Raw genomic sequence first — 23,706 nt, forward strand, 5'->3', positions numbered from 1 at the left:
TTTTTATTTTTATTTTTATGTTAACCATTTAATTTTCAAGAAAATGAGATTTTAATAATATGAAGTTCAACCAAAACATAAATAAAATTTAACAAAATATTATTTCAATTAAAATTTATTTTTTCTTAAATAATTTGTTATTAACAAAAATTTATTAACTATTTGATTTAAATCATTTTATTAACTCGAATTATTTTTTATTGCAATTGCAATATTTGTAACATAGACTTACATGAATTGAGTAGTCAATTAAGCTGCAAAGTAGAATTATAAAAATGAGATTGTGGCCACTTGCATTTAGTCAAAGATGGGGTGTGGGACACACCTTCCCTCTTGTACTTGATCCTGACTTCTTGCAGGTAACCCTTACCTTCCCCACTTGAGCAAAACCCAAACGATAAAATAGGATTTTTCTATATATTTTTCCCTTTTAAATATATTTTACAAACCAAAATTTAGAGTAAAATTGTACGCAAAAGTTTGAGTAAAATTGTTCATTTTAGTTTTTCTTAAAATTGTAACTATCCGTCAATTTTGCTTTTAAATTTATAAAATAATAAATTAATTCATTAATTTAAAGAGTATAAATCAATTTAATTATTCTATCAAAATATTCTTTTAATAAATATTTATCACAGCCAATACATTAAAAAGACACACACACTATTTCAAATATTAAATTGCATACTTCTTAAAAAATTTATTTTATTAAAAATGGTATATATAAATACTCAATTTCATAGATCTATTAATACTTTATAAAAAACAAATTCAATAAATTGAAACACTAATCAAATAATATTTTAAGAATGATCAGATGAATCAAGAACCAGACTCATGTCCAGTTCGATCAACATAAAAAAAAACAAAAAAAACTACTAGTTAATAAAAACCGAAAATATCAAGTTAAATTGGTCAAATCATTGAAATGAGTTTAGTTTTGGAAAACTACTTAGTTTTGAAAACAGTTCGATTGTTCAAAACACCTTAGTTTTTTATTTTTGCAAAAAAAAAGGTTTCTTAAATTAAAAAAATAGTAATAATAAAATCTTTTTAAATTTAATTTTAATAATTTTATTTATACATTTAAATCTTGATTCTATTTAATATGTAAGACGTGGTTGATTGATTCATATAAAATTTAATGCTTGAATTTATATTATAAAAATTTATCTTTGTTGTAAATTTTAATATATTTGTTATAAATATTGTGTATTTATTATAAATTTTATGAATTTGTTTTTTATAAATTATAAAATTTTGAATATTTTAATACATTTCATGTATTTTTTTTTATTAAGATCGACTAACCCGGTCCAGTTTTCAAGACATTGCACTCAAATAAACAAACTTTCACTAACTTTTCCATTTACAATCAACAACTTTTCCATTTACGAACAATGTTATTTCTCATAACTAGATCACATGCAATAACAAGCCATGTGGTAAAAAAACAAAAAGACAATAACAAGCGTTATAATGTGTATGCCTCTTGTAAATCTTTTCCACGCGTCAATCATTAATTTGAGTTTTGAAATGATAAATATCAATTAATTCGGAATTTTAAAATTATGTAATTTCAAATTGTTTTTCCAAATTGTCTGTCAAAATAATTTATTTTTCACGATGTTATGTTAAAAAGTGTTATGTATTACATTAGAAGATAATAAAAGATAATTGTGATTTATGCACATTGATGTTACGTCTAGAGCTGTCAAAAAAGTTTCCAACTACTACGTCTTTTAATTTTTTTTTCTATTAAACCCTTAATATTAGGCACCTATAAAAATAATTTTTTTTAAAATCTTAGCTCATTAATTTATGGGACTTAAGAGAGGGGGCTCAGGGGCTTATAAGGCCCCAATATTTTGATAATATTGAGATTTTTTTTTGAAAAAAGTTAAAAAATATTTTTTTTTCACAAAAAGTTTTTTAAGAAAAATAAATAAAAAATTTTGAAAAAAAAATTGAAATTTTTTTATGAGTGAAAAAATCGAAAAAAATTAAAAAGAAAATTGTCAATTTTTTTTTAAAAACGTGGGCCTACAGACCCACTAAACCCACAAAATTTTAGGGGACTGTGGCTTACTTTTTGGGAGTCTTTTAAGTTATAAAATTTTTTAGCCTCTCTAACATGTGGGCTGGGGTCAATAATTAGGGAGCTTGTCAAATTGACAGCTCTAGTTACGTCACACATAATTTAAGTTTCATATTAATTAAAATTTTATATTTTTATTGTATTAAATTCATCATAAGTATGAATTGATTTCAAGGTGGATTTTGACTATGAAAATCTATTAAATTTAAGTTTAATTTTGTAGAGAGAATGACAATGTGAAATAAGTTTGTAGATAGATTTGTAAATATATATTATATAGATATAGATATAAAGATACCAAATTTTGATATAGTTTTTTCCCCAATTTTATCTTTATTCAAAAAATTTTATTTTATTCTTTATCAAATAAAATAATTAAATTTAATCCTAATTTTAGATTTTATCCAATTCTATTTTAAATTTTAAACAAAATAAAATCTTCAAATTAATCTTTAACAAATCAAACTAAACTAATCTTAATTAAATATGGAATTAAAATATAACAATTAAATTAAAAGTAACAATATTAAATGATAGAATTTCGTCCACAACTTTAAGCTGAATTTTCTCTATGATAGAGATTTGCTAAGATTTTCATTTGCCAACAATAATGTATTGGTATAAATATAACAAATATCACGGGAACAAAAAAATTTAATCAAGTAATTGGGAGGATTACATAAATGATTAATAAATTTTAATTAAAGATAAATCATTTAAAAAAATTTAGTTTAAATTATAATTTAATTAATTCTTAACTAGAATTATTTACTTTTCAATTAAATTTTGAACTATTTGGAAATCCAAGGGTTTAAAACAAAAAAGTGAAAAAGAACTGTTCAGGAATAAAAAGGGGTATGGATAGCACTCTTCTAAGGCCTTATCCTTGCGGTGACAACACTTAACCAATAGATTACTTCAGTCATGCAAAGATTTAGGGTTCTACCTACAAAATAGAGAGCTCAACATAAATTGTTATCTACGTACCCCCCCCCAATCAATTTTTTTTGTACCCTTATAATAAATGTTATACCAAAAATACCATTTTCAAATTAATTTCCTAGGACACATTATTATTATTCTTAAGTAATACTGCAAATATGATTTTTACGGTAAAGAAAAATAAAAACAGTAAAGATAAGTTTTACCATAAATTTTCTTTTAAAAAAATGAATACAACTACCCCGCATACAATATTTTTCAAAAATAAATACCATAAAAATAACTTTTAAGGTAAAAAAAAATTATGAACAATAATTATGACTTTTAGATACTCCTATTTTAAAAAATGACTATGATAAAAGTCACTTTTGTTGTAACAAAAAAATCACTTTTGTTGAAGTTTTTTTAATTTTATTTAAAAAAAAACAAAAATTATGAAGATAGAAACCAAAATATAGGGGTATTTTAATATTTTCAGGAAGTAATAACAATTTTCTGCTGAATGAACAAACCCACAAGAACTTTTGGGTTTGGCCAGGAAAAAAAACATAAAAACCAATTTTTTGTTTTTATGATTAGGAAAACGGTTAATGCATGATGTAATATGGAATCATCACCACCTTCTCCATTTATCTTCTTCTATCTTTTTCCTTTCACCTTCTTCACCCAACACTTTGCTCAAAAAAACTCATGTCACTTTCATGTTTCACCTTTATCCACGGTAATTTATTTTCCTCCTTCACAAGTTATTTGGTTAAACATTTCAAGCCATGCAATTATATTTCATTGTATATGCAATGTTGAATGTATTGTTCAATTTCATTTTGAATGTAATCTAATCGAAATGAATAATGTACATGTTGTGTTTTAATTAAAAGGCATATATATGTTTGGATTCTAATTACAGATTGTATGTAGCCTTGATGAAATTGTAATTATTTATGATAAACTTTCTTCTCATGCTTAAACCAATTAACCTAGTAACAATTTATAGGTTATGTAATTTAGAGGTGCATTATAATGACATGAAAAGTTATTTATATTTATATCATATATAGTTTGTGTAATATGTTCTCAAATTCAGTTCAGATTATGATTCATAACCTCTAAGGGGGTGTTTTATTTCACCTTATAAAATTGATTCCTTGGAGTATGAGAATGTGAATACACTTCCCCCCCTTTTTTTTTGTGTTTGGTAATACACGTTTGGTTTGAAATATATGAGAATGAGAATACATCATTTTTATAAACTCTTACCAAACATGAGAATGGTTTATTTCTAATCCATTTTCCAGGAATATTTGTGGTATAACCTTGAAACAAACACACAGAATTGAGAATACTATGCAAACACTTTTTTTTTAAAAGGTACCAAATAATAAAATTCTCACTAAATATTGCTTGAAAAGTTATTTTTCCTAATAAATTTTGTATCCGTGAAACAAAAACATGCTAAGTCAACTGCAATTCCGACTGGTGTTAATAATTCAATCACTGTCTCTTTATCTGCAAACTGCAATGTAACTAATTCTCCTGTCTATGTTTTTATGCACAGGTGGAAAACAAGTATTTTGAATGTCACATTTGTAAAACAGAAAGCAATGAATAATGTTTATGAAGAGCTAGATGAAGCTAAATCTGAAATTGAAAGACTCAAGGCAGAACTTAGAAGCAAGAACAATTCATTTAAGAACTTGAAGAGATCTCATGATGCACAAGTCAATCAAATACAAGAAGCTATTTCCAAAGTTGAGAAGTTGGAACAAGAACTTCACCAAAAAGCAAATGAAAGCATTTATGCAGAACAAGTATATGAAGATAACAAAGAGTCCAACATCAAACACCTATGTGTTGGAAATGACAAACTTAGAGAAGAAGGTTATGGTGAGAGGTTTGAAAAATGTGAAGATCAAACCAAAAGGTTGGTATTGGAAAAAAAGGAAAATTTTAAAGCATCCAAAGAACAAGGTAAAATAGATGACTTGTTCCACAAGTTACAGGAGGAAAACATGAAAGTGGAAGAACAATTGAAATGGAAAAAGGAACAGTTAATAAAACAGTTTGATCCAAGTATGGAAAAGTCTATATTGCTTGATGAAATTTCATTACTACAAACCAAGTTAAATTTTCATGTCAAAATATCACATGAGCTACAACATCAATTACAAATGTGCAAACAAGCACTTGCACATGAAGAAATCAAGAGAAAGTCTTTGGAAGTTGAAGTCTTAGATTTAAAGTCACAATTTGAAGGTGCTAGTAGTAAGTATCAAAAAGCCAATTTACAACTTGATTGTTTAAACAATCAACAAGACAAAGATATTGAAGATCTTAGACATGCATTGAAAACACAAGAGGCAAATTATAAAGAATCAAAATTCTTAAATGAGAAGTTAGAGCAAGAAAATCATCATTTAAGGAAGTCTATAAGAGAACTTCAAGAATCTCAAATTCAAGAAGGGAGAGGTTCGTATTCTCTTTCGATATTGCGATCGAATCTTAGAGGTTTGGAACATACTCACAAAGAATGTGTCTCTATTATTAAGGCTAGACAAACTGAATGGAACTTTCAGCTAGAGCAAATGACAGAAACGATCGATAACTATCGGTATGCGTTGGAAACTAAAGCTGCAATGATAGGAAAGCTCAAGAAGGAGCTGGAATGTTCTCATTCTTTTAATAATGAGATTGTGTTATTGAATGAGGAAATGTCTGTGATGCTGCTAGTTTTAAAGGAAGAAATTTCTGAGCACAAGAAACTGCAGCATAATCATTCGACGCATAAGGAATTGCTCGAAGAATCAACAAAGTGTGGAATGGAAATTGACTTGAAAGAACATATAAAGGAATTTTATGGTGATTTAAACAAGCCAAACATTGAATTGGATGAAAGAACATGTGAAAGAAGTGAAATGGAATTTGAATTGAAAATGTATAAGTCCTTTGTTCAAAGTTTGAAGAATGATCTTGAAGAAAGTATTGTAACGCGAAAAGAACTAGAAAAATCGCTACTTGCACAAGTAGATTTCAGTGAAAGTCTCAAGCTTGAGAAAGATAGCTTGGATTACAAGTTAGAAGAGAAAGAAAATAGAATAAATTATCAACAACTACATGTTTTTCTATTGGAGCAAGCATTGAAAGTAAGAGAGACAAAAGACTATGTGGAAAAAACCAATGAATTTGATAAAGAGAGTTCTATAAAGGGAAAAAACATGGCAAAATATGAACTCATGCATCATGTTACTTCATTGGAGAAAGAGTTTATTAGCACCTTGATACCTTTTAATTCACAACTAGCTGAGAAACAAGCTGAAATAATTCAACTACAAGAAGTTTGTGATAAGATAACAGAAGCTGAGGCTCTAGCTACTATTGAAATTGAAGAGAAGAAGTTAATGATAGAAGAACTAGAGGATGACATTATTGACATGGAGCACAAACTGAAATTACAAGAACAAAATTGGATTCAATTAAAACAACTTGCATTGGAAATTGAAATGGAAATAGAAGCAAAACAGTTAAGAATAAAGGAGTTAATTGATAAAATTGAGAGTAAGCTAAGAAGCTCAGATGTTTTGCTTCAAAAAATAAAGATGGAGAATAGAAGTTTGCTTGAAAATGACACAAAGTTGTCACCTGAAAGGGAGAATTTGTTGTGTTTTGTTCTTGGATTGAGTGATAAAATGAGTGATTGCACAAATGCTGACACTAAACTTGTTGATGTATTGAGAAGTTTAGTTCAGTCTTTTGAGAAAGATTGTTTAGGAGGAATGAATTTAAAAAATGAGAATATGATATTGCATTCTCCTACAGGGTTGAATAAACCTGAAAACTTGTCTGATTTAAGGTCACCATTTAAGGAGCTCAACAATAAGTTGCAAAAGAGAAAAGATTTGTATGAGCCTAGAGGAATGACATGAGTATAAGTTAGCTAGCTAGTTTGAAGCATTAATATTTCATTAGATTGTATAATATGGAATTCATTTGTTTTAGCTTGTTTATATTATTTTTTATTGTGATAATTTCAATGCAATTGTTCCACAACTTACATCTAGTTTCTTTTCTAAGCATCCAATACTTTATCCCCAAGTGGTTTCCATAAGCTTCCAAGGCTTGTATGTGTCTAGCTTATGATATTGCACAAGTAACATTTTTTTTTTCCAACTGATTTTACACTTTTTGCCAAATATTTTTGCAGATTTCAAATGAGATTTTTTGTTTCTTTTACAGTACTCAACCTAAATGTTTAGGTATATGGTAAAAATCACTTATGAGGGTGGAATAGCAATAAAAGTAAATTGCATAAAAATGGAGCATAGTAGTGTGACAATGGTGCAGAGTAAAGAATGGAACATTTAATTAATGCAATATAATTTGAGAACGATGTTTCCTTTAACCAAAATTTGAATTATAATTTGTCATATTGTACTGTTATAGATGATTATTTTCTTATGTTACACTCAACTTCAAATAAAACTCATTAAATCACATTAGTTTCACATAAATTTAGCAATAATTATATATGTAATTTTCATGAATTAATATTGATATATACAAATAAAAAAAATAAAAATTAGTACATATATACAAATAATTAAGTAATGTAGAACTATGAATTTTAGGCGATAAAATTCATTTAGAATTTACTTTCTGATGTCATTTTCTTATTTAGCAGGAGTTTTATTATGAAGTATAATTTGATCCAACTTTCAAATAAACTTATCTTGAAAATACTAGCTTATGAAAATGACTGTATTAACTTATCCCAAAAAGAAAAACAACAAATTGACATAAAATAATAGGTGAAAAAAAAAACAATTGGTGCTTGAGACAGTGCAGAAACGTGAATGTTTTTTTTATACCAAAAAATAAAAAATAGAAAAAAGAAACGTGAATGTTTATGGGGGACACGTGGAAATCATATCCGTGGTTCACAAAGTAGTATATTAATTAACATTTTTAAATTAAAATTAAATAAAAACAAAAAAGATTATGTTTTTTTGTTCTGTGTCCTTTGCATTTGCATTGCGCCTCGTAGAAGCAGATACACTAAATTCCAATTCTAAGAATTAAGACTTCTTCATCATCATCATCACAGGTAACCAACCAATTAATTCTCCAAACCTTACCGAATTTTAATTATTTTATTTTCAATTTTCCCGTTCATTCCACATTCGTTATTTCATTCAATTTCGTGTGCTTCTCTGTTTATAACCTAATTTTAATGTTTAACTCATTAAATTGTTCCGTTTTGGTGGTTTCGAATTAAGGGTAAGTTAGCTTTTTAAGTTCTAAAAGAATTTTATGGTAAGTTTTTTTTTTTTTTGATATAACCAGAATTTGATGCTAAGTTAATTGTACAAGAATTTAATGTCTGTACCCCAAATGTTAGAGACAATTAGGGTTTTTTCGGTGTTGCCAATTGCTGAAAAACAACGGTTTGTTTAAATTTTGATACGCTACGGTTTTATATGATGCTACGGTTTTACAATATTTGGTAGTTTGTACTGAATGGCGTATTGGAGAACAATAGTGATTTGTTTAAAGTACCTACTATAACCGCTATTTGACAACAATAGATATTTATTTAGGTTTCTATTATGTGTTGTGAACTTGTGATGTCTTCCATCAAGAATTAGTTTCAGTTATTTTGGAGTTATACTACTGTTATTTTGTGTGTGTGTGTAGAATTAAGGCTAAGTGAAGTTTACATGTTTGATATCCTTAACCTTTCTGATGCTTCACGTGATTAATATCGATTTAGCTGCAGGAAACTGAGTTGAAAGATTGTCAAAGTCTATCTGAAACAATCTCTATAGAGTATAGACTTTTGTGTTGAATTGTATCAAAGTCTGGAATAGTACTTGGCCATCAATTTTAATACAATAATGGCTCTTCCTGGTTCCCTGCAACTGTCCCATGGATTGGGATTTTGCAGGAACCTGAGCTTCAATATAGATCAGGTACTAGAAATATCTTCAGTTCTGCGTTCTTTGTGCAGGGTTCAGTTTTGCAAATTTCTCACTTTTTTCACCACTTTATGGTTTACAGAGGAGGGTAAAGGGGAGATGCAAATCACAGTTATTCAATACATTTCCTTCGTATCCAGTTTCGGTATGTTCTTAAAACATTGAGATATTGTTGTGTTGCTTAATTCAATGTGTAAATCGCGTGCTAAAATATTGTGGTGTTGTTGTGAAACTGTAGCCTAACATGCAACTGTGCCCATTTTCTTTGAATTACAGGCTTCTTGGTACTTTTTTTATATAGGCAAATGTTAGTTAGTGGCTATGTTAGTTTTCAGTGTTTGAACCCTAGACTTCTTGGTACAGTTTGATTTTGATTATACATGCATTTTTTTGTCTTCTGTCATTTGCTTGTCTTAACATTACTTTTGCCTATGTGATTTGATCTATAACACACCTATCAGCAAAGGTTATTATGTATAGCTGATGGGATAATGGGTCTTGGGCCTACTCCCAACAATTGGGCTGAACAGGAACCCAACAAAATTCATTATCCCATCGCTAGCATATAAAATTTCACAGCATTTTTTCTTTCTTTTTACTTCGATGAATGACACATTCAGCATTGTGCCAGTATCTGTAATATTGTCAGGCAATAATGTGCTACTTGTACGCCTGTATTTAATGATGCTTGAATGTTGATAATTTATACATTAGTAATGATTAGATTAAAAATAATGCCTCTTCAAGATTAAAGAAATTGCATGACTATTTTCTTTTGCACTAGAAAGTAACTGATAGACAATCTTCCATTGCAGTTCATGAAACAGGACTACAGGGGTCTTCAACACCTCCGTCATGTAAACAGGTCAACACTTACATTGTCTTGCAAATCCCGCTCTTTTAAATGTCATTGTTTTTTAGTGCCCGGACAAGGAATTGGTCTTCCTGCTGTCAAGGTGGCTACTACAGTGCTGGCAAGGTGAATTTTGTTGCCATCAAGCGTACAAATTTAAGTACTATATTTTTTTAATGCTATACACTAACATAATTTTCTGCAGGTGCTGTAATGTGTTACAAAATAGTTCAGTCATTGTAAAGTTGATTCCTTTCCTGCTGTTGGCATTATCATTTTTGCAGTATGGGGTGTTGGACCATTAATGTTTCAGACAAGGAAACTGTTCTTTCAGGTGATTTAGCAATTTCTCTGTTATTCATCTTGTACTAACAAATTCAATGCGGTTGACACGTAAGTCTAATAGTGCACGCTGTATTCTGCAGAGGAGTGATAATAGTTGGAAAAAGAGTACCACTCATTACATAGTAACTTCATACCTTCGACCATTACTGTTATGGACTGGAGCCGTACTTATTTGCAGGTTTCACTGTTACAAAATAATAACTTTATCTGAAGATGAATGCGTTACATCTTTTGCTGATAAACCTATTCTCCACATACTGAACTGTTGGCTAATTGCAGAGCATTTGAGCCAGTAATTTTACCTACAGAAGCTAGCCAGGCTGTTAAGGAACGACTTTTGAATTTTGTTAAATCATTGTCAACTGTAGTGGCTTTCGCCTATTGTTTATCAAGGTGTGCCTATCTCCTTACCTTCAGAATATCTCTTGAAATTGATGAAACGTTTGGTCACTTATTCGTGCTACTAGTTAATTAAGCTATTTAGGATTTTCTTCCCCCTTTCATGAGAAGCCATGTCTGATTTTCAATTATTTAGACGAATTGTGACGCACCCTCTTATTTTTTTGCTTTATTGAACAACGCTGCTGAATGTTTTCAAAATACATCGTCGTTGTAGCATGCTTAAGAATTTTCCCCTGATCACTAGATCCAATATGTGGTTCTTATTAAGTTTTGCTTCTTGCTTCCATAAACTAATTGTGTAATACTCTTATGCAGTGTAATTCAACAAGCACAGAAATTTGTAGCAGAGAGTACTGATGCAAGCGAGACAAGAAATGTTGGTAACTTTTCTCTATGTAAAGGCAATTGATGTTACAGTCTAATATGAAGTTTATACATATTATATATATATATATATATTTATATAATCAATAATCAATTAGCTGGTAACAAAAGGTCGCCAATATAATTACCCATCTATATACTCCACCCTATATCAATTATAAGCAAAAGAAACTAATTTGGTGGTCCAAAATATAAGCAAATCTCAAATAATCTCGCCATTTTAATGATATCTTTCATATGCTTCCATACAATTAATAAAATACTATTAAGGGCAGTTTAGAAAATACTCTTACTTCTTTTATTGCATTAAGAAAATTATTTGCAGTTTTAACTAAAAATCTTAACTAGCATGACTTTAGATATTTTTGCTTACAATCAAATTTGGATGAAGTAATGGTGTGTATTTATTTGTGTTTGTAGATTTACCATTTCCCCTTTCGATTTGTATTACAAATAGTGACTATTAGCAATTCAGTAGATTAATTTTAATTTACATAAAGAAAATCATGTTGTTAGGAACCCAAGATTTGGATTCCTAAGAAAGTGTTGAAGTTGTGGAATTTTAGAGAAAAGGAGAAAAGAAAATAATAAGGGTTTGAATATTATTGATAATAGTTTTATGCTAATTTGATTACAAAAGACTCAATACTAATCTCTATTTATAGAGAAACATAGACTCAATCCTAAATCAGGAATAAATCATAATAATAGAGAGATATTCTAAGATATTTCTATGATTATAAATTAATCTTAGGAAATAACTCAAGATACTCTAATATAATATAATAGATATTATAAGATATTTTCTAATATTCTAACACTCCCCCTTAAGTTAAAGCTTACTAAGCTTTAGCTTGCTACAAGAAAACAATGTTTTGCTCCACAAAATAATAAAAAAGATGGAAAGGCAACTCAGGGATGCATGTGAAGTCGGAGATAATTGTTATAAATATAGCCTAGCCAGATTGATCATCAGCCTGAGAGAAATTCATGGCAAGCAATTGAACAAAGCAAGCTCCGTTCTTCTAAAAAACTGCATTTGGAAGCTTCAACCCAATAATAACGGAGACTCAAAATATTAAAACTTGAATTTGCTTCAAGGAAAGAGAGACATGCTTCAGCTAGAGAAAGGCAAGGTCAGTACATCTCTGACAAAGATGGGGCCAATGTATCTGAGACAAATTGCCAAAATAAAGTGAGTTATGAAAATAAAAGACACCGTAAAATAAATAACTATCAACGGAGGAAGAAGTCATCACTAATATGATTCATATGTGGGAAAAGGGACACCACTAGAATGATTGTCGATGAGAATAAAAGCCACTGTTATAATCTATTAGTAATAACTAAATTGCATGAAAAACACCAAAGAAGAAGCAGTGCAACTCTAACGAAACGAAGTCATGATCGACCAACGGAGTGAGAAAGCGCGTCCAAAACAGGAGAGATAACGGCTGTTTGAACAAGGACGCATATTTTCGTTGATCGAAATTCAAACTGAGAAAGGTCGCGTCGTAAACGATTGTCGAACCAAGGCAAGACAAACTGAGAAAGATCACGTCGTAAATGATTGTCGAACCAGATACCTTTGACCTCCTCTACAAGTGGACTTATCAGTTGCATTGACCATATAGCCTTTAGGTACGGTATGACAGCATCATAGTATTTTTGAAAGTGATCTTGAGATGAATCGGCAACTGATGCCAAAGCAGTTAAAGCTCCCTCTTGCACCATTTGTTTACCATTCTGAAGAAATACAAGCAGTTTGCTAACTATCCCATTCAAGTATGGTGTTAAAATATCAGGTGTGCAATTCTCACTGAAGTTGAGCAGAGCTGAAGCAGCATGAGTCTCTACACGAGGATTCTGAAAATCATCCACCGCAGCAGCTAGGGCTGGCAACACCCCCTGATGATATTGAACTTGCAAATATGGACCCAAATCAGTAGACAGTTGCCCAATTGCATTAATAGCTGCCCACCTTACACGAGGATGCTGATTAGGAAATGAATTCAATACCATAGCCACCACTTGCTCCACATTCTTTACCATGACCTTTGAGCATCCTTCAGCTATCTGAGCAAGTGCAATCAATGCAGCAAGACGTTTTTGCCACTCAGGTGCAGCCAAATATGAAACTAATTGTTCAGAAGCAACAGGAACAATCGTATCTCCTCCCAAAGATATAGATAACCTATCCAAACATTCCTGTCCAACACTATAATTGCTAGTTTCACCAGCATCTTCATCCTCAGTCTCCGCAGTGTGCCAAGCTGGATCATCCTCAATATCCAAAAGCATTTTCATAAGAATCGCAAGCAACGTGCTAGTAAATTGAGACATCTTCCTCATCATACCACGAGCAAACTCCCTCGCTTCAGCGAGAGTTATCACAAACTGCTCAAAGGGCTGTTTTTCCGCAACAGCCTTCAATGCCCCAGCCTCAATTAGTTGAAAGTGATCATCATTCAATCCCGAGTCACCACAAAAAGCATCATAATAGAGTCCCTCTCCTCTTGTAGTACACGGCCCAATGCAAATCTTGCATCCATACTCTGTCTCATGTGACTGGCCAAGAATGTGAGCACTAGAATGCCAAAAAGTGTCACGTCCTTCATCATCATCAAACCTAAAGATCTGAAGTTGAGAATCCTCTTCAAGAGGACGAGTCATATCCCAAAGAACACAATTAACCTTAGCAATAAGAGCATTATTGGCCAAATTCTGAGAATTCACGAGCAACGTCCAAATGAGTAGTTTGTCATTTCTTTCCTTCCTTCACGTTTCCATTAGGAAGCGTTACCTTAATCAGATCTGGAGATGGGGAAAGCAGGCGAATCTGCTGCTCCTCCTGAATCGATTCGAAGATATGGACGCGCTTAGGGATTGAGGCGGCTAGGTAGGGTTCATCCTTTGCGTGAACACCATGGCGGCAGCGGCGGTGGATGAATACAAATAGAAACGAGCAGCGGCGGCAGAGGAAGATGAATAGAAACGCTTAGTGATTTTTTGAAGGAGCGAAGTCAAAGGTGGTCGTTTGCCGGAAATAGTGACGGCGGCAGTAGCGAACTAAACGGAAAAGAGTGAAACTAGTGTCGTGTGAGAAAAAAAATATCACGTTAGAAAAGAAAAACTATAATTATATTCCCTAATGGTCGAGAACTTAGAAGCGGAATAACGACAAGATTGTTCAAGGAGGATCGAAATAGGCTCTAGATACCATGTTGAAGTTGTGGAATTTTAGAGAAAATGAGAAGAGAAAATAATAAGGGTTTGAATATTATTGATAATAGTTTTATGCTAACTTGATTAAAAAAGACTCAATCCTAATCTCTATTTATAGAGAAACATAGAGTCAATCCTAAATCAGGAATAAATCATAATAATAATGAGAGATATTCTAAGATATCTATATGATTATAAATTGATATTAGAAAATAACTCAAGATACTCTAATATAGTATGATAGATATTATAGGATATTTTTTAATATTCTAACAGAAAGAACTAGGAGAGAAATCTCTCCTCCAAGAATTTCCCCTTCACAATAGAGAATACTCTATTCACAATTACAAATATTCAATGATCTCTCTCTAACTCCCTAACCTCCCTAATTATACAAGTAGCCTTATAACAACCTCAACTAACTAACTCATCAACTAATTATTTTATTAACTAACTACAAATCTAAGTCCTAACACATGTAGAACTGGAAGCACTTGAACAAAATATGATAGCTCCCAGGTTTGAGTTAAAAAACAAGTAGCTTTACAACTACTATGTATTGAAGATAATAATTGTGAAAACCTGGATTTCAGTTAATTGCTTGGTTACTAGTTGTGGTTTCAATTCAAACGTATAATGAATTATCTGTTTTTTGTCAGATGGGGTTCCAATTTGCAGGCAAAGCTGTTTATTCTGCAGTATGGATTGCTGCCTTTTCATTGTTTATGGAATTGCTGGGCTTCTCCACCCAGAAATGGGTCACTGCAGGAGGTTTTGGGACAGTTTTGTTGACTCTTGCTGGTCGTGAGGTTTGAGATTTATTGTTGCTTATAATCATCCCAATTCTCTTGTATTTCACTATTTTAGTGGTAGCTATGATATTGCAGAACTTATTTACATTAAATATCATTGGTTTAGATATTTACAAACTTCCTTTCAAGCGCGATGATTCATGCTACTCGGCCGTTTGTGGTAAATGAATGGATTCAAACGAAGATTGAAGGATATGAGGTTTCTGGCACTGTTGAGGTGTGTTAAATTGCACTTTTTAACTATTGAATGTGGGAATCATATATTAAATATGTATCATGTTTTGCTTATATAATAACTAACAGAAAGAAATCATATAATACGGTGTAGTGATTTTGAGATCTCTGAGTTAGGCATAGATGTTTTCTTGCTATGCAGCATGTTGGCTGGTGGTCACCAACAATCATTCGAGGTGAAGATCGTGAAGCTGTACACATTCCAAACCACAAATTTACAGTGAATGTTGTGCGGAACCTCAGTCAAAAAACACATTGGAGAATCAAAACCCACCTAGCCATTAGTCATTTGGATGTAAATAAGATTAATGTAAGAAATAATTTTGTTGTTTTTATTGAAATCGCTTTTCACCAATATAGTGTTTTATGGTATTTTTCCCAATGACAAATGGTTTTAATGCTTCTGCAGAACATTGTTGCTGACATGCGGAAAGTATTAGCCAAAAATCCTCAAGTTGAGCAGCAGAGGTTGCACAGGAGAGTATTTTTGGACAATATAAACCCTGAAAACCAGGCTCTTATGGTATGTATGAACTGGTTAGCCTGTTATTGTATCTTGCAATCAATTATTCTGTGCTAAATGATAGGGGTCTTAAATAAGAATAATTCTTTATTCCTCTTTTCTGAAAGTTGTTAGCCACAGTACACAGTTGTGCGATAAACAATACAGAGGAAAAATTCCTTCTGTGGTTTGTGTTATTAGACTGAGGTAGCTTTCTGTTTCAGAAGGACAGAATTGCTGTAGTTTTTAATCTGCTGCCTACCTTTGGCTCGAGTGCTTTAAATAATACTTCCTCTGTCTCATAATGAGTGTCACTTTAGCAAAAATAAAATTTGTCTCAATGAATGCCATTCACAATTTTCAATGCAATTTTAAATATTTTTTTCCTATACTACCCTTCAATGATTACTATATACACAACTTCCAAAATATTATTATACTTTGCATTGATAATAGTGAAAAACCCACTAATAGTTAAAATGGATAGTTTGGTAAAATGACATCTCTTTCTTCTAATTATTGCATTTCTTAATATGTATGGAAATCTTGAAACGATACTCATTGTGAGACGATGAGAGTATATCTCTAGATTTCATTGCCAATTGACTTCTAAACTTTGGCTTTCTTCCACGTGTGCTTTACACTTACTTTAATATTAGTTCCATTTGAGGTTACATTATAAAAGTCATGGCTAAACACTTACATTCGTACAGTGTAGGAGCTTGAATAAACACTAGTTTGCCTTAGTTACATGTGCATCTATCTTCATTTGTGCAGATTTACATCTGAAAAGTTTCCCCCTTACCTTCTCTTTTTGTTCTTTCAATCAAATTTGTGTACTTACATTTGACAGCTTGGAGTATTCCTTGATCATGATCAAATCAAACTATTGTCCAGATGATTATTAGTGTGCTATCTTATGATAGTTATGTATTTAATATAAAACATAACATTTTTTGTTTTCCTGATTTTCACAGATTCTGGTGTCTTGTTTTGTTAAGACCTCACATTTTGAAGAATATTTGTGTGTTAAGGTAAGAATACTTCTTATTAATATAGAATATGCTCCTTGTTCTGGCCAGCAGTTTAGTTTGATGAAGGATTCATCTGATATTCCATCTATTGGATTTTAAAAACAGGAAACTATACTATTGGATCTTCTTAGAGTTATCAGCCATCACCGAGCCCGGCTTGCAACACCAGTTCGTACCCTGCAGAAAATATATAGTGATGCTGACTTGGATAACATACCATACACAGATTCTGCTGGAACAGTAACTAACCGTCCACTGTTAGTGATTGAATCGCCTTACAAGAACAATGCAGATGATAAAATGAAAAGTCGATCAGCACGTGCAACTGTTGATCAAGATAACAAGACAACTGTGCGAAACAAACTCGATATCAAGACAGATGACAAAGTTGGACCAACAGGAGCACCAGATATCAAGGTTAGAGGAACTCAAGATGACTCTGAGGTGAATGCCAAAGTCATAGCATTTAATTCCGATGTAAATGGAAACTCTAAACCTGACCATGAAGTCGGTGAAAACAAGACACTTAAATCAAATTTAAACAAGGAAAATGTAGAGGTGCCAGAAATGTCATCTATTTCCAACTCCAAGGGTCAAACCATTAAAAACATCAAGCCAAACATCGACTCTGATAACCTAGTTTTCTCATCAACAACCAACACTGACAAAGCCAATGGACTTCCTACAAATATGCCAACAAAACAGCAAGGAGAAAGGAAATCTGCTCCATCTAGGCCTGTTCTTGAAGAGAATCTAGTACTGGGAGTTGCATTGGAGGGATCAAAGAGGACACTTCCTATTGATGAGGGGAATGACACAGTGACAACTCAAGATGCAAAGGAAATGGCTGCATTCCAGGGTGGAAATGGATCTCCAAAAGCTACTGATGGGAATGTAAAGTAAGATTGTAGTTGCTCCTAGAGGAATTTTTAGTTATCAGCGAGTTTAACTAGTTAGTTGTTTGAAGGCTTAGTCTTCCAACTTTTATGTACACAGCTGAAAATAAGAACCACATTCCCATCCATGAGAAGCTGTATATATTATCACTTAATGTAGTTCATATCATATTCCCCTCAGGTTTTGGGCTAATATTGTAATATTTACCATTTTTGCTGTTTTAGCGATGCATATTGATATGATTCGATTATACTGTCTAACTGACTAACATGGATTTTTCTTACTAGAAGATAACCCATGATGCAGAAATGAGAAAAAAGAATAAAATAAGTTTGGATCTTCATTGTTCTTTAAATCCCTACTTATTTGTGAGACAGATAATGTTTTTTGTTTTTGGTTGTTGCTGCTGCAGCTTCCTTGTTCTTTAAGTGGGTGTTTGTTCTTGCAGTTAAATGGCAGCAGCGTGCGGTGAGTTGGAAGCTACACTTTAAAGCTTCAGGAAATCCACGTTCGATATAAATTGGAACGTGAAATTTTTATTACAAAAGCATATCCATACATTACCTAAATAAAATGACAGTGACATGTAATGAAATATACACATTTTATGTGCAATAGTGCAAGCACCGGTCATTGTTACAAATGTGGCTTATTTTTCTATTGTGGCGTGTGATGTTCATTGTTAAGAAAATGATGAGATTCACATTACATATGGATGGTGCGAATTTGAAGAGCATATAAACAAATAATTTATATATTTGAATGGGTCTTTAAAATTCAAATGATTTCTTACATAAACATATAAACCAAAATGTAAACAGCTGCTAAAGTAAAATATTTGACAAAAATGAAAATTTTGCCTTAAGTGGTGCAATATGATTTTAACGGCCAGCAATAGTGGGAAGAAAAGAAGTACTGTTTTTACTTATAACCCCATTTGGTTGAATGCCCAAGACAGGTCAATAAATTCAATATTAGCTGAGTGATAAAATTAGTAGGCTATTGGGGTGGGAAAAAATTGGGACCAAAATGGAAGAGAGTAACCCCTCATAATTATTATTCGAATTGCTTCTGTACTATTTGGTACTGGTACTAAACAATTCTTTAAACATGGTTGGTTGCCTTGGCCAGCAGATTTATTTTTGAAGATAGTCTTGTAGAAACCAATGTATTTTATTTTAAATTATCTTTTAGATGTTTATTATGCTACCATTTACCCGAATAATGTGTCTACTGTAACATATAACTCTTGTGTAACGAACTGTAAACTACCCTATAGGCTATAACGTGATTTAAGCAAAAAGCATGATATAAATGAATGAATGATAAACAACAATGTGGCTCCTGTTATTGAATTATAAATAATATTGCTCCTGCTAAGAATGCCATCATCTCATCTCATACATACATCTCTCACACATGACTACTACAACTACTACCTATACTATTATCAAGCACTCTTACCAAGAACATCATGGACAAACCCCTCATGAATAGGATTAGTGGTAATGCTTTTATTAACCATATGCAAATCTCAAATAATAAGACACTGACTGAACTATAAAATACAGGATACTAATCTGTAAGCAATCTAATGCGTATATATTAAGCTTGGCACATGCAATCAGGAGCAGGATATGTGTATATGGATTGTTTAGGCTTTCTAAGCCTGAGTTGACCTTGTCTATTTTCATGACCTTCAACCACTGCATGCTCAAACTCTGACCACTCCATGGTTTTATTCAAGAACAGTTGACCCATCAATGCCATGTTTGGCCTTATAGTCTTTAAATTCAAGTAAGTCCTGTGTCCAACCTATCATCAACAAAGCATTCATTATCATTAATAAATTCAATTCAATTCAACTGATTCAACAACTTTGCGGTACTTCATAATTACATGTTATTAAATGACAACCTATCATAAATGTCTCTTAATGAAAGGAATTATTTTTTCCTGGCTAATGGCATCGCATAATGAATATGAATGAACATTCAGAATTTGCTGGCCACAACATGGTTAGAGGCCTGTTTGGATTTGACTTATTTTAGTTTATTGAGGCATACCTATTGACATAAACATATGTGCCTATTTGGGAGAACTCATGAAAACAACATATAGTTTATACTAAAAAAGTTTGACTTTGTTTTAATTTTTTTTATAAACGCTTAAGTTGTTTATCCAAACATGGTTAAGTCAAGGTCCATCACCATCATTCTAGAGTCTAAACTAGCTACTAATATTGGCAACGCTAGGAGTCATCATCTATATGGTACTATATCTAGGGGAGAACTCACCAATGCATTGTGCATATTTCCTGGGGAAGCAGAAATGAAGATGTCACTATGCACACTGATGTAGTAGTCAAGTGCGGCTAATAGAGAAGCTTTTCCCTTTATCTGAGCACGCTCGAAAGACGAAGCAAGGGTCTTTTTGTCCTCCATCAGAGGAAACAATTGCCTCAAAGTTGAAATCCTTGCTCCTCCACCATAGACCTAGAAAAGAGAAAGCATTTTAGAAAAAACATAATCATTTAAAAACGCAAGCATTAATTAAAATGAACAAGTCTCGACTAATCAACGTGATTAAACCTTGTGAGAGGCGAGATATAAATGGGTGCTGTTATCGAATCCCATAGCTGCTAGCAACAATCCAACCTCCTCGGGAGTCATTGGGCAACGACCCTGACTCCTCAACTCTTCATCAGTGAATTGTGAATTAAGGACCCTTCCTTGCCAAATTACCTGTCGATACTTTGCAAGGGCCAACTTTTCGGCTTTTCCACCACCAAAATCACAGGCGGAATGAGCTGCCATATCCTGCCATAAAATATTACATAAACTTACTCAATTTGCAGCTGCATGTAACAATAGAGTGAAAGAGTGAAAATAGAACAAAATAAAGGAGTGTGCTGGAAAGTTTGTGTTAGAGAGCGTGTTGCTGACACTCCTCAAATGTAAAGATTGTTGTACCAACAAAATAAGAGAAACAAAAACACACAGAAACAAAGTTTACAAGCTTGTAGAGAGAGATGATGATGATAATAAATGAGGAAGAGAAATACCTTATCAAATCGGAGGTGCAGAACAACGAACTTCCCTGCATTTTTATTATCATCTGAACTTGTGACCTCTTGAAGGTAGTTGGAGCTCATTTCTTCATTAGAGGGTTGGGGATTGCGGAGGCGGCTGATAAGGGCATCTCCAAGTGTTCTGATATGTGGAACAAAGACTAAAGCTTGAAAGTTGACTTTACAGCGCAAGTGTTGGATATCCATAGGCACGTTGTCAAAAGTCAGGCGGTGAGAAAATGGAGAGATCGCAGCAATACCATAACTGTATCAAACAATACACAATTTAAGAACAAGGAAGTAATTATGAATTAGATGTCTAGCTTAGTCATTGAATGACCTATTGTTAAAATAACCGGTCCCGAAATTTGAGTAAAGAATGCACTAGAATTTAAAGTAAAAGATTCTGTTAAACTGCCAACCTCTGAAGAACAGGCAAGACATTTTCCAGATACCAGTTGGCTGACGCATGTACAGGTGCAGCCTTGATTCTGGTATCTCGAATAGCCAAAGCATAGTACTCCCTTGTGCTCCACGAGTACTCTTCGGGAAGCTCCTTAACTATAGAAATATCATCCTTCAATACATCAATGAAATGATCCACATCAAATATATCCATGAATGAGCTGCAGAGAAACATAACCAAACTCAGTATATTAAATTACATCGTGCACAATCCACGGAACAAAATAACGCAAAAAAATTGTAATTCTAATTTCTGCCATTACCTTGAATCCCGCCACACAGGATTTAATTCAAGGTATGGAATCACAAGAGTTGCATTCAGTATCTTTGCAACAGCAACTGCATCACATATCTAAAAAAATAATTAAACACCAAGTAAAAATTATAAATCTTCTGTATGCACGAAAAAGAAACGTTTGATCTAATTGACAGGCTTTAAATACATACCCCCATCCTTTGCTGGTTCAGACCACCATCAAGAAATACTTGGATGTATCCTTCAGACTTCTCTGGTAATGCTGTTTTGATTCAAGTTCCAGTCACAAAAAATATTAGATAAAGCAATGTACATAACCAAACACAGGTGTTCTTAAAAATAAAACAAAATACAGTAAATGATTAATTTCACTCACTTGGTTTGTTTCTAGATTCGTCGCAAGGTTTCCAACCTTGGTTTTCCAGAGGTGTCCATATTTCAGAAAGCTGTGATGTCGGCTTCACAAGGAAAAAACAATTCAAAAATTATAAAATTATACAAAATGAACAACCACTGCTAACACAAACCAAAGTTCAAGCAATTAAAGGAAAGCATTCACTGTTCAATTAACTCTTACAGTTTCACGCTGCACAGCGCTCCTGAGAAGGCGTGAGTGCCTAGGTTTTATAGGATTCAATTCCTACATAAAGCATGTTCCAAGTTATAAGACATGGAAAGCTAATAAAATAAAAACATAACGAGACGCTTAGGAACTGAACATGACGATGTTGTTGAAATGAAATATCTTTTCTTACAAATGACTTTTGGTGTTTTTAACATAGTTCAACAAATTACATATATTATAGATAATATGAATTAAGGGACTTCTACAATGCAACCGAACTATGACCGTGATAATAAATGGTATGATAAGTTCACCCTATTGACAGCTTAATTGTGAAATAAATTTTTCTAGAGCAAGGTCCAATATTTATTCCAAAACGAGGTCCAGAAGCCAACCAAGCATTATAAAATTTATTATTCAGTATCATAAGAAAGCCTTACATCAGACACAATTTCATATAATTCTAACTGAAATAATAATTTTGCAAATCAGTTTTTTTTATTAATTTGGATTTGTTCAAATTTATAACAAGTAAAAACAAAGAAACTCACCCAACCAACCCTAAATGAGTAAATGATATCCTGGACCATATGATCTACAATTAATAGTCTCTTAAATTAGTTACACAAATTAAGCCAACCCAACCAACCCAATCGAATCAATTAATCCTTTGTGTGGCTATTTTCAAGCTGTCAAATTCAATATGTTCATAATCAGAAAGAAATCTAAACACTAATATCAATTTTTACCTAATTTATTCTAATATATTATTAAAATTAACCTAAATCCCCTGTAGTTTCTTTCACCACCACCACCCAAACACATACAAAAATGGTGATCAAACAAAATTCAATTTAAAAAAAAAAAAAAAAACTTAGTATGCAAATCAAAAGATTTCTGATAATAAAACCAAGTAACAAAAAAACAAATCATAAAAACACTAGTAGGTAAATACATAAAACTGAGCTTTCACTTCCGCAAACAACCATTAAACAAACATACATATAAAAAAAACACAAAAAAAAAAATACCAATTACTGAAAATGAAATAAAAACCATAACGGTAAAGTTACTGTTCCACCAAAATTGGAAAGAGCAACAAAATAACTTTCAATAAAAAAAAAAAAAAAAAAGCTTTTGAGAAGAGAAAAATGAACTCACCGAGTACATAGAAGAAGAAGAGGCATAACTGAAACTTAAAAGGGTGAAGAAAACAAGTGTTGCTGCTCTGCAATAGAGCTCCATGGTCATGGCAAACGGAGCTCCTCAGCCTTGGATCTATAAAATGACCCTTTTGACCCTTCCAATGAAATCAGGAATGTGAATGAAGTACTAATGTTGAAGAAGAAGAAGAAGAAAATAAGAAGAGGAGGAAGATAATAGAGCTGACCCCAGCATCAAAATAATCATCTTTTTTATATATATAGTATGTTCTTTGGAGGTTTGTGAAGAGAGAGAGAGAGAGAGAGAGAAAGAGAAGAGAGAGAGAGAGAGTATTAAGTTCACATGGACACCTGGCTTAAGTCACCGAATTGAATTATGATGATGGGGTTGGCGCAGTGGACCCACTAAGATAAAAAGAACAAACTTAGCATTTTTATTAATCAAATGTTACCAAGTAACCATAACCATGTCTATAGAAAGAGGAAAGGG

At 32.2% G+C, this 23,706-nt stretch overlaps 3 protein-coding genes across 4 annotated transcripts; 2 read left to right on the forward strand and 1 right to left on the reverse strand.

The window, feature by feature from the left end:
- Nucleotides 1-3,630: 3,630 nt before the first annotated feature.
- On the forward strand, nucleotides 3,631-6,960 carry LOC101513428 (uncharacterized protein At4g38062-like). The gene is made up of 2 exons (XM_004509757.1): nucleotides 3,631-3,761; nucleotides 4,596-6,960. The coding sequence occupies exons 1-2, from the start codon at nucleotides 3,631-3,633 to the stop codon at nucleotides 6,958-6,960; spliced, it is 2,496 nt and encodes an 831-aa protein (XP_004509814.1).
- A 1,030-nt stretch (nucleotides 6,961-7,990) lies between these two features.
- Nucleotides 7,991-18,357, forward strand: LOC101496475 (mechanosensitive ion channel protein 2, chloroplastic-like). Its single transcript, XM_012718411.3, is given in 16 exon segments — nucleotides 7,991-8,138; nucleotides 8,811-9,003; nucleotides 9,092-9,154; nucleotides 9,825-9,988; nucleotides 10,068-10,113; nucleotides 10,116-10,196; nucleotides 10,288-10,385; nucleotides 10,487-10,600; nucleotides 10,925-10,985; nucleotides 14,878-15,027; nucleotides 15,137-15,247; nucleotides 15,407-15,574; nucleotides 15,674-15,787; nucleotides 16,744-16,800; nucleotides 16,906-17,699; nucleotides 18,146-18,357. Coding segments are annotated over 15 exon segments (2,100 nt in total). The 5' UTR covers nucleotides 7,991-8,138; nucleotides 8,811-8,928; the 3' UTR covers nucleotides 18,150-18,357.
- A 663-nt stretch (nucleotides 18,358-19,020) lies between these two features.
- Nucleotides 19,021-23,462, reverse strand: LOC101496810 (O-fucosyltransferase 39). 2 transcript variants are annotated; one of them, XM_004509720.4, is made up of 10 exons: nucleotides 23,215-23,461; nucleotides 22,066-22,128; nucleotides 21,865-21,946; nucleotides 21,680-21,750; nucleotides 21,496-21,584; nucleotides 21,190-21,393; nucleotides 20,762-21,032; nucleotides 20,289-20,516; nucleotides 19,995-20,192; nucleotides 19,021-19,512 (listed from the first exon to the last, which is right to left on the reverse strand). In XM_004509720.4, the coding sequence occupies exons 1-10, from the start codon at nucleotides 23,302-23,304 to the stop codon at nucleotides 19,303-19,305; spliced, it is 1,506 nt and encodes a 501-aa protein (XP_004509777.1). In that variant the 5' UTR covers nucleotides 23,305-23,461; the 3' UTR covers nucleotides 19,021-19,302. The 2 variants fall into 2 exon arrangements, with proteins under 2 accessions (XP_004509777.1, XP_073220482.1); XM_073364381.1 differs by lacking the exon at nucleotides 22,066-22,128 and having other exon boundaries at nucleotides 23,215-23,462.
- Between the last annotated feature and the right edge of the window lie 244 nt (nucleotides 23,463-23,706).

This window comes from Cicer arietinum, chromosome 8 (genome assembly GCF_000331145.2).
Source record: "Cicer arietinum cultivar CDC Frontier isolate Library 1 chromosome 8, Cicar.CDCFrontier_v2.0, whole genome shotgun sequence".
NCBI lineage: Eukaryota > Viridiplantae > Streptophyta > Magnoliopsida > Fabales > Fabaceae > Cicer > Cicer arietinum.

Bases quoted from the DNA above. Each gene is read 5' to 3' on its own strand.
- LOC101496810 (XM_004509720.4), bottom strand. From the start codon at position 23,304: ATGACCATGGAGCTCTATTGCAGAGCAGCAACACTTGTTTTCTTCACC. The intron at 22,129-23,214 runs GTGAGTTCATTT...TGCTTTATGTAG, and splicing joins CTTCTTCTTCTATGTACTCG to GAATTGAATCCTATAAAACC. The intron at 21,394-21,495 runs GTAATGGCAGAA...GTTTCTCTGCAG, and splicing joins CCTGTGTGGCGGGATTCAAG to CTCATTCATGGATATATTTG.
- LOC101513428 (XM_004509757.1), top strand. From the start codon at position 3,631: ATGCATGATGTAATATGGAATCATCACCACCTTCTCCATTTATCTTCT. The intron at 3,762-4,595 runs GTAATTTATTTT...TTTTATGCACAG, and splicing joins ATGTTTCACCTTTATCCACG to GTGGAAAACAAGTATTTTGA.